At 36.6% G+C, this 11,369-nt stretch overlaps 1 protein-coding gene and 1 pseudogene across 1 annotated transcript; one reads left to right on the top strand and one right to left on the bottom strand.

Moving 5' to 3' along the window:
- Nucleotides 1-2,801: 2,801 nt before the first annotated feature.
- On the top strand, nucleotides 2,802-5,324 carry LOC149780362 (uncharacterized). Its single transcript, XM_089937258.1, has one exon. It carries the CDS (start codon nucleotides 2,945-2,947, stop codon nucleotides 3,632-3,634), a length of 690 nt encoding a protein of 229 aa, XP_089793384.1. The 5' UTR covers nucleotides 2,802-2,944; the 3' UTR covers nucleotides 3,635-5,324.
- Nucleotides 4,967-10,319, bottom strand: LOC149780361 (uncharacterized; annotated as a pseudogene).
- Between the last annotated feature and the right edge of the window lie 1,050 nt (nucleotides 10,320-11,369).

Genomic DNA, 11,369 nt, shown 5'->3' with positions numbered 1-11,369 from the left:
TCAGGTTTGCAGAGATTACTTAAAATTAGGCAAAAACGGTGAATCGGTCAACAAATTTTCTTTGAATAAAGAAGACAATTGATTACGTAATGTTGATAATATCTGTGCAAAGAGGTAAATTTTTACACTCATCTCGAGTTTTCTGTTTGTAGATCTAGCCATAAACTAAATATCGAATCGGGTTCATAGGAAGGTGACATTGCACCTTAGTTTCATTGTTTTTTTTATATATAATGAAAACGGTGTTTATATTTTTTGTAATTTACCAAGATATTAAGGAAGAAAGTCTTAATATGAACGTTCTTGTGCCCGTCGATAAATAAACTGTTTAGCTTCGTAACATAGTACACAGTTCATATACCATTCATTAGCTAGCTGAACAATACTTGATGCCTGATAGCAATATACAAGTTCATTTCCGCTCCACTATAGCGAACATCGCCATGACGTCACGAGGATGATCACCTGGGGGTGGGCGAGGTGTCCCGTGTCTGGTTGGCAGAAAGACCATAGGCTTACTCCATATTTGATTGAATCCGCTTGTTGCCAGAATTTATAAATCCGAAACAATGGTCGTGTCTTGCTGTATAGTTTATTGTGCTAAACGTTTTAAACCAAAGGATATACCCTTTTACCGCCTACCTAAGGATCTATCTAAGAGGCAGAAATAGTTGGCTGCGATTAACATAAAAATTAGTTTCAAACTGAGCAAGATCGCGTGTGCGGGGGCCACTTTACATCGGGTAAAGTATGCCTGCATTTACAAAGGGAAAGGACCAACTGAGTGCTAGAGAGGATGAGAAAAGCAGGATTGTACGAGTGCGCATCCATGTTCGAGCGTGCAATTGAGAGAATAAAAAACTTGAAAATACTAGGTTCTGCAATGAGCTTGAGGCTGGTACCTCATTCAGATAATATGATGACCATTTGTGCATCATTAAGTAACCTACATCCCAAGCTGTTTATTTAAGTATGAAGCAGATTAAAGCCACGATTTCATGAATATTACCATAAACAAAGAAACTATTTTGTAATTCAAGAGCATATTCATTTCCAAGATAGATCACTTTCAACTCGTGACCTGTATAAAGAATCTTTTGAAAGTCAAATAATGTTGTGATCACTACTGTACTGTGAAATTTGAGGACCAGATACCCATGAATGTGTTTTCATTTTGCATTGACTCTTCCTTCATCTCTCTCTCTCTCTCTGCAATGATAATTTTGAACATTATAGTTCTCATACATGCCATATTGATAAGCTTTGTAAAACGGTCTTCCAAAACTGCCCGACTTGGAAGAATCTAGAAATAATTACCTATGGAAACTCGAAATCTGTACTACAAGTCATATATTCTTCCAACAATGGATTATTGTTCAAATATATGGGGAAACTGCTAGATCTGAGCTGGACAGATTTATAAACTTATGAAATGAGCAGCTCGCGTAATTTTAGATGCATCTATTGATCATCCCTCGAAATCATTATTTACAGAACTATGGTTCACACTATATGACTGGATTGCTCTTCACAAGGCAGTTCTTTTATATGAATGTGTACATGGAACTGCACCAGAGTATATTCAGGACTTATCCAGGCCATTTTCAACACAATACCAGCTGAGATCAATATCGCATGAAAACCTTCTACCACCAAAACCAAGAACAGAACAATTTTTAAAAAAACTAACAATACTATGGCACAGTTAATTGGAGCAAGCTTCCATTACATGTAAAATCTGTTGAAAATATAATAGCATTTAAGAAAAGATATCAAGAGCATGTATGCTTCTAACAGATAATTGAATTTAGTATTTTAATACAAAACATGTTAAAATAAACAGTAATTATTGCTATCTTCATATAATGTGCATTCTTATACTGTCCTTAAGAGGACCTCAAAGAGAAAAGTTCTTGACTAATGAGTCAGCCTTAATAAGTAAAGAATTATTAATATTATTAAATTACAGTGTATCGCTTTAGGCAGATTTGTGCGTCAGGGACGCACGCTTGATAAAATTGACACACATTTTGTTGCCCTGCGTTTTTGTGACGCAAGGGATTCGCATAAAGCGGTCAGAATTTATTTAATATCCAATGCTTTGGACGAAGGGCGTCACCGTGTATACTGAGGACATAGGCATTGATTGGTTCCCCGCTTTGTTGAATCCCTGTGTTGGGCTCCAGTTCGATAAGGGTTGTTACCGCCCCTGAAAATAGGCTCCCTTGCAGAGCTCTTTGGTACATTGAAACCAGAAACCGTGTTCGTGAATTTACAATCCCTCCGGCGAACAATACTCCCGTTATGGATGCATCAACTAGCGTGTCATAAGCGACAAGGAAGAGACATTATTGCAGTGTCTGTTCCAATTATCGGGGCAAAATATGTTGCCAACAAAACTATAATTCTCCACAGGTTTCCTGCAGACGAAAGGTTGAGAAAAGCATGGATAAGGCTTATTAAAATTTTGATGCCACAATTCGCTTACAACAGACATGACCGCCTGTGTTCAGCGCATTTCTTAGATGGAAAATTTACCAAAAAACACAACATTACATCTGTTTTCAACATGAAGTCGAAAAGAAAGATATTTGAATTGTCCAAGGTAATTTAATCTGAATTTATTAACGAATAACTCCATTGGAAAACTGCTTTTATATCGTTGAAAGCTTTCTTGCGCTTATAGAATAGAGGGGTATCTGTTACATTTAATTTGGAGAGATAATGATACATTTTAAAAAACCCAGCAAATAATCAGTTTTGTCCAATATGTAGTAAGATTGTGCATTTTGTATCTCAAATGCATGCTTGAATTAAGAATGTTAAATCTAATGTCACATGTTAATGAATAAATTATCTTAGGTTATATTTGTTTAAGGTTCAAGGACATAATGATTTGCCCAGAAATCATTTAAGTTATTGAAAACTTAATGTCAAATGATATATGACCAATGTTGCCAAGTTTCACATATCTTTTCAGTGCTCTTCTTCGGAGTCAGCTGCATCACAGCCTAATACAATGGATCTCGATGCTGATGCTGTGAGTGATTTTGAAAAAAGTGAAGACCAGACAACACTGAAGACAACTTGTTGCGCAGAACAGGTCTCGCTGATTTTCAATGACTACTATGGAGCAGTTGAAGAAAAGGATGTGTGTAGATTCTTACAGAAAGACATCCGGACATATCCATTTACTGTAGATTGTAATGAAAATGGAGTTCGAACAATTTCAGAGCCTTTAGTCACTACTGTTGGTACACAGACAGATGATAATTACTGTTCATGTCAGACTGAGACATTTGGTAAGGTTGTGCAGGTGGATTCATCAACATACATTCAGGAAGAGCAAACAAAATCAATTCGGATTCAAGTAAAAGGACCTGATATTGCCTTTGAAGATATCGGTGAATCCAATGAAAAGTGTATGTTTTACCCTGGAATTCCAGATCCTAACACAATTCGTCTTTTATTTGATGCAATGAATGATGCTGGAGTACACACACAACGAAAAGGAGATGGCAAAAATCAGGGTCGCCCCAGATCTTTAATACCAATGGACGAATTTATTTTAGTCATGATGAGGTTACGGCTTGGCCTTCTGTTGCAAGACTTGGCAGGAAGATTTCATATTTAAAAGACTACGTGCAGTCACATTACAAACAGTTGGATATCATATTTGAGTGAAAAATAGTGCATTTTGATTTCCTGGCCATCGCGTGCACTTGTTAATATTATTAGTATATGCCTCACATATTGAAGAAGTAGCCTTCTTGCAGAGTAATAATCGACTGTACAGAAATATACACAGAGACACATCAATCACTTGCAAACAAGTCACTGATGTATTCAAACTACAAATCACATAATGACCTACAAGACATTAATAGGTATTAGCCTTCTGGTCTAATAACATTTGCATCAGATTTGTGGGCTCGAAGTATCGGCGATAAACAGCTCACCCAGGCTAGTGGGATATTGGAAAAGTGTGAACTAGGAGATGCAGTTATGGCTGATAAAGGTTTCCGTATATCTGACCTAACTACTCCAAGAAGAATCCAGTTGATCATTCCACCACTGAAGTTTCAGAGGTTTAATGGACGTCAGGTTGAAGAAACAAGAAGAATAGCAAATTTAAGAATGGGTGTATAAAGAGCTATTGAGAGGGTCAAGAACTTTCGCATTATGCAGGGTGTCATGCCTAGCACTCTAGCACATCAGGCTTGCAACATTTGGAAAATTTGTGTGGCGTTTGCAAAGCAAGCGGTCACAATTTGATACTTGGTTTAACACATTTTCTTTATATTTGAGCGTAAAAAACACCATGGTAACCATTTTGATTTTGTTTACCTACATGTATATATCATGATTAAATCTGAATATCCATATTTATCAAAATCAAAATCTATGTTGTCAAAATTTATATTTTTCTTGCATGCTATTTAGCATGATGTTTACTTCAAATAAAGTCTTAGAATATATAAGCCACAGTGGCCCATGCAAAATCTTCCTTTAAAGAATGCAAATTACATATTCTACTCATAAGAAGTAAGTGTACAATGAGTGGTCCTATAAGTGTCACAGCAACATTATAATTTTATACGTAAAATGCATGATCAAGTCAACATATTGTCAGTTATCATTGCTGTGTAGTGTTTGTTTATTGAGAGAGAAATATATGAATGCCTGAGGAATCAAAAATTAAATAAAAACAAGCAAACAAATCAGTTTCTATCCTTTTTTATTGAATGCATATATGATCCAACGACATTATGTTTCTATTATATATAGAAAACTGAAGTTAAATTAAATTCAGAGTTAACATATCACAAGATAAACATATTTATATTGTTGTGACATACACACATGCACTTGTTACACTATTATGTTCTTGTACACATGTACTTCCTGCTTCACACAGATACCAATTTTCTTAAGATTTTTTTCTCTCTCTCTCTCTCTCTCTCTCTCTCTCTCTCTCTCTCACACACACACACGAACTTGGCCCAATATTTCCTAAAAATTATATTCCACAAGTGCTTTCTCTAAAACATTAATTCCAACCCCAACTCCTCCGCTATGCACAGCAGTATAATAAAGCTCGATATTAAGAACACTGACACACCAAAAGTTCGTATTCAGAATGACTTGAACATGGCATAATTTTGGACACAATGTTTTAATGTCTACATGTCAATGGATCTTGTAAATAGTCATAGTTCATTTGACAGATACAGCTGAGTGATGCACATATATACGGTTAAAAAATAATTATTCAGTCTTTGATAATGTCATTTGATGTAAAAGCGGACCAATGCACATTATACATACTGATTACTGATTATATAATGACAAGCCACGCTTGATACGTTCAGAGAAGAGCTCTGGTATAATTACCTTTAAATAAAATGAATTCAGTTTTTCAAGCATCAGGATGCAAACTCTTTTAACAAAGAAAATTCTTTCCACATGATATCCCCTAAGGGTCCATATCACAAAATCACACTATTTTCGATCACAAACTCCCATCTGACCCTGAGGGGCCCCGAGTGGTCTAAAGCGCTCTCCGTTACGGATCACTGCCATCTCACCTCTGTCTGCGGCAGTTCGAGTCTAGGATTCAGCCAATGTGGGTATGTGAGAAAGCTTGCCAGTAGCTTCTCGTGGGTCTGTGGTTCTTTCCGGGGTTTTCCCGGGTTCTTCCTCCACCATTAATACTGGCCGCCATGTATAGCCTATCGTGTGCTGAAAAATGGCGTTAAGCCCCAAAACAACAACAACAACAACAACCATCTGACCCTGAACTTGATAATAATAATCCTGACTTTGTTTAAGCTTAAGTTCAGCACCACTCACAAAAAGATGGGTCTTTGGCTGCTTCCAATGGTGTCATGTCTCTAAATTTAAATGGACATTTCACTTCTATTAGTCCTAACGATTCATCAGTGTTTGCAGGTCACCAGACCATCGGGACTGCTACCTAGATGGGGAAATTCCTCATTCACCCATAATCAAAACTGTTACAATAATGTCAGTGTGGATTACCTTCGATTTAATCTGGTATAGGCGTTTTGCTGCTAGCTCATGTGTTTTACCCCATCTTACACTGTCACTGTCAAACTGAATATATCCCATGACTTCCCTTACAGTACAATTAAGCGAAGTACTCTTTTTCAATTTCCAAACACGTCCAGATTTTGAGCTTGTTATTCTGCCAATACGTGCTGACAACCAGTTTTTGTTGTTTGCCTGTCCTTTAGTAATATCTCGAATTTTCTCACATTCTTCCTTTTCACAATGAAGCGATGGAATGTAGTCCTTAAAATATTTCACGCATTTATTACTCTGCAAGTTGGCCTTGTCATAATACATAAGATCAGTGTTGTGTAATTTGGGTATTTCGAGTTGTGGGTAGGGTGCGTGAACATAGTCACCTGTACTTTGTAAAAAGGATGCATAATGGTTACCCAATTTGAGCTTGTTACTCAATTCCATCACATCCACTGACTCAATAGGTGTGTCAGGACTGATATTAATGCTGGACTTTGCCTGTGACTTTCTTTCTAATGTGCATTCTGTTGAAAACTTTAATTTCTTAAAAGTAAGGTCCTAGGATTTCTTTGTGCTCAGTTTCCTTGCTCTTGGCTTGTTCCATTTAGTAGCGGTTTTCTTTGATTTAGAAAAGGCCTATGACACGACATGGAAGTACGGGATACTAAATGACCTGAACGATCTAGGTCTAAAAGGCCGTCTGCCCTCTTTCATATCCAACTTTCTCTCCGACAGAGAATTCAAAGTACGAGTGGGCTCTACCCTCTCAGATCTGCACGAGCAAGAGATGGGTGTGCCCCAGGGCAGTATTTTATCTGTGACGCTCTTTAACATCAAAATTAATAGCATCACCAAGTGTTTGACTCCTGGTGTGGATTGTTCGTTATACGTTGATGATTTTCTAATATGTTATCGGTCAAAGCACATGCATACAATTGAAAGACAACTGCAGCAAAATATAAACAAAATTCAAAATTGGGCCAATGCAAACGGTTTCAAATTCTCGAAATCAAAAACGGTATGCATGCATTTCTGTCAGTTACGAAAACATCACGATGAACCGAACCTCACAAACTTCATGCAATCAAACCAACTATAGGAGAATGGACTCCTTCCTACAGAACCATTCGTAGGGAGGAGGTAGTCATTGCAAGAATCCGAATTGGTCATACTTATATCACCCACACCCACATACTAAAAGGTGAAGACCCACCAGAGTGCGTTTCTTGCAATGAACCATTCACTGTCAAGCACTTTATGATAGAGTGCTTTGACCTACAACCTACGCGCGATCGTTATTACGTTGTGCATGACATGAAAGAACTTTTTGATAATATAAACATCACTCGTATTATCGAGTTCTTGAAAGCCGTAAATATTTACTCTAAACTCTGACTTTTATGCTATCACCTTGTGCAGTTTTATGCAATATATATATACCGTCCCATTTTAATACCTATTCATCTTTTTTACATCTCCCGTTGATCGGGAAGCTTTATTTTGCACCGTTACCATCTTACCGTTTTTAATTTCAACCATTTGTTCTTTTATATCGCTGGTCGATATAGAACCTTTTATAAGTTTTAAAAGATTATACAAGTAACACTTTGTTTGGCGCTAAATAGCCTAAAAGTGCTGATGCGCCGTTAAAAAACAAACAATCAATCAATCAATCAATCTTGGCGTGTTCCACTTGCAAGCATCAGAAGTTGGTGAATTGAAGCCATTTTTCTTTTTGGAAGATGTCAACCATGGCATACACTAGTGCTGCTACGTGATTGCACGACTCTCCTTCCCTGAAATTTGTTTTTAAAATTAGTATTTTTAAATGCTGCTCATGGGTGATTCAGTATTATTTAGGCAAATACTGGTGAATCAATCTGTCATATTGTTACACACAAAGTATGCACTCAAATTACACAAAGTTCACTTAAAAGAATTATGAAACCAGTGATTCTAACCGATGAAATCTAAACTATTTCACTGGATATAGGTCACAGAAAAGATATTTAGTGTAAAATATGTCACCTGAATATGAATTTGTTTCGACATTTCAGTTGTGTAATACCTGATACTTGAAAATGGACTCAAAGCCCCAAAAATATGCGTTAAATATATACAAACTGCAACAGTGCGGGCACATTAGACTTAATATCCGATGGAGTAAATTAAGGTCAGTATAAAAGCAGCTTTAATTTTAATTGATGCTGTAGAGAGTGTTCACAATAAAGTTGTTGTTTCTCCTTCTTCTTATTAATATTGATTATGTTTGTTTAAAAAAGTAAATACTTTTACCCAGCACTGCATGTACAACCAGCAGAATGAAAGTTTCCAGTTTCTTTGGATAAATAAATCCAAACATCATAGTCCGGTTTCTTGTTTTCCGTCAGAGTTGCATCATGGGTAAATTAGGTGACTTAATAAGTGAAGGGAAATAACAACCTTTATCGAATTGGTCTGGTGGAGTGGAACGCAGGGAACATAACGAAATAATGAACTAGACTAGCAAAGGCAATGTTATGACGGATTAGCTTCCCCTAATGTCGCGAACTCCAACGCGATTTCCATTGAGCTCGGCAAGATATCATCTTGATGTTTAACCTCAATGCTTGTTGCACTAGAAAGTGATATAAAAACGTTGTGCACTAAAAATCATTAGCGAAGAAAGTGAAAGAAGCAGAACACAAAATAGTAACTGGATCAAACTTTGATAAAAAATGAAAAAATAAAAAAATTCCCTTGACTGGAGTACGGCACATCTATTAGGATTACCGGCGTGACTTCTGACAGCGTGATTGCGAAGACTGCAAAAGTGAATAATCCTTTCGTGACAGGGTTTAAAAATTTTTACAAATCGGCCCTCGTTCGCCACAAAACATCTGGAGAACACGTTATAACCCAAGATATTCTTTCACAACAAAGAAACCAATAAACTTGCCGAGACAAATGCGTTTATTTGGATTACAGAGTCACGGGGTCATTACAGATTTTGTTGGTTTTTAACTTTGCTGCATTAAAAGAAAGACCTTAAAATTCAAGTGCAACTATTAGAAACAAGATGAACCATTAGCCTCCTTGATTTTTGGATATATTTATTCTAGGACGAAGTCAATGAAACCGATGATAGTACACATTCTATGACGGGCATTAAATTGACATTCGCTTAAAAAGATTTATTATTCATTTTGTATTGGCTTGTATATAATATGTTGGTTTATAATATTGCTTCAGAAATATAAGGAGACTGTTAAAAGTACGATTTTAAAAGAATAATGAAATAATAAAACTATTCTTTGAATGATAATGCATTTGTTTGTTAATTGTGCATGTTGGTTTATTTGTATGTTTAGAGAGAGAAAGAGAGTATGTTGTGCAAGTTGCAATATCCTATTTCAAGCCGAAAAAGTTACGAGTGGGATAAAAATTTGTCAGTATGTTTTTGACCCCACATTTTTTTTTTGACCCCCAGTTCTGACACCAAGGTTGTTTTATTTTACCTCGTTTTACAATACACTGATACTTATTATTATAGTGCACAAATGCTATATCAACGTGTTACCAGCTCTCATTTTCTCTTCCATTTACACATGCATAATGAAACCTCTGGAATGCGCAGTCATCATTGTCACATTGTATTATTTTTCCGTATTCTTGCTGATCACATATGCAATATGTGACCAGATTATCATTGTCAGCAGCATAAATAATACCATTTTCAAGTCCCCGGGTGACAATTTCTGGTAGAACAAATGACAAAAAAAACTCTGCATGCCATTAGCAACATCTGGCTGAATGGAGTGTAATATAAATCACTCTAGAGATACAAAAGTTCATTGCTGTTAAACACAACAAAGTCGCAATATTGTACATCGTGGATATGCATCTGGAGTTGCACTTGTGTGAAATACCTGTGTATTGTTTTTAGTGTCAAGCAAAACTCTTATCACTTTGTGCAGCATCTGACACTGATGACTCCCTGTGTTTGTAGGGGCACTTAGTTTCAATGATCCCCTTTCCACAACATTTACATTTCGTAAGCCATCACTTGAAACACCCAAAAGTGAATTATCTGCGCTAATCAGAAACACTGTCAATCGGGCCACAAACTCTGTATATTTACTGCACATGGTACTAATGAACACATTCCTTGCCATTTCTTCATTACGGATTCCCCATTTTACAGCTGGCTTTCTGCTCATGTCAGTGTAGAATAACCCATATTTTTTAAATTGGGTGTCCGGCAAAGTGTCTGCTGTTCTAACTTGGGACATCGTGGGCGTTTGTTCCCGTAATCCGACCTTGACTGTGTCTATACCACAGTGGGCACACTGATTGTGTTCTTTGTCATTTTTTGCAAAGTTAATAATTGATCTTCTGAGCAGGAATAATTACTCTAAATCTTTTCAGACATCAGCCGTTTCTCCTTTGCTGGAAGGCCTGCAAATGTCTCGTCAGTCAGTGAAGTTGGAAATGCTGGCTTCGTCTCAAGTACAGATTCAGTGTCCAGCTCTCCATCTAGAGGTGGGATACAGGGGGAAAAAGCAGCATCTGGACATGCAGCCTTGATTGATTTCAATGTATCCATTGATCACAGCTGGTTATTTCCACTTGGTATAGTTGAGTCAACTGGTTTAATCATATAACCAACCAAACTTTGGAACTCGTCAACCGTCATGGGTTCCATCTAAAACAGAGAAAAGACTTGCAATATTCTTTTCAAGTAGCAGCACATATTTAAAAAAGTGTTAAAAAGGTATGAAATCCAATCCCTTCCTATTCTTAATTTGTACAAAAATGAACTGATTCATTGGTTGGGAAGTAACATAGACATACTTTAACTTAATCAAATTATTTTCTTTTCTATAAAACAAAAATCTATTAGCTGACACTTTGCTGGAAACACTTGAAGAATAATATTTACCTCATCACGAAAACTTTTGTTCCACTTGCACGCTAAATTAGTGGATGATGTTTGCGTCATGCCAAGTCGAACTCCAATTTCCACCTCGAAAAGAACAGCAGCCACATGGCTGCATACCTGTCCAAGCATTCATTAGAAACCCATACTTTTAGACAATTTTTATTGTCTAATAATTATGCACAAGTTGATTTTACTTCCAAGTAAGATAGCATGGTTAAATATTTTCTAATTTGAATTGTTCTGTCATCTTGGTGTGTTTCTCATGCTTAGTTGGTTGGACTTGAGTGTGTTAAATCGTTAATTCTGAATCCCACGTTGACCAAATGTTATAAATAAAACAATTTCACAACAAATAAGAAGTGTTGGTATTTCAGTGCGTTAGAAGTTATAGCTATTTCCT

This window comes from Sinohyriopsis cumingii, chromosome 16 (genome assembly GCF_028554795.1).
Source record: "Sinohyriopsis cumingii isolate HCF-2022 chromosome 16, ASM2855479v2, whole genome shotgun sequence".
NCBI lineage: Eukaryota > Metazoa > Mollusca > Bivalvia > Unionida > Unionidae > Sinohyriopsis > Sinohyriopsis cumingii.
The sequence above is the reverse complement of the archived record's forward strand: the minus strand, read 5'-3'. Positions and strand labels throughout refer to the sequence as shown.

What these genes read in the sequence shown, in the direction of transcription:
- LOC149780362 (XM_089937258.1), top strand. Translation starts at nt 2,945, where the DNA reads ATGACCAATGTTGCCAAGTTTCACATATCTTTTCAGTGCTCTTCTTCG.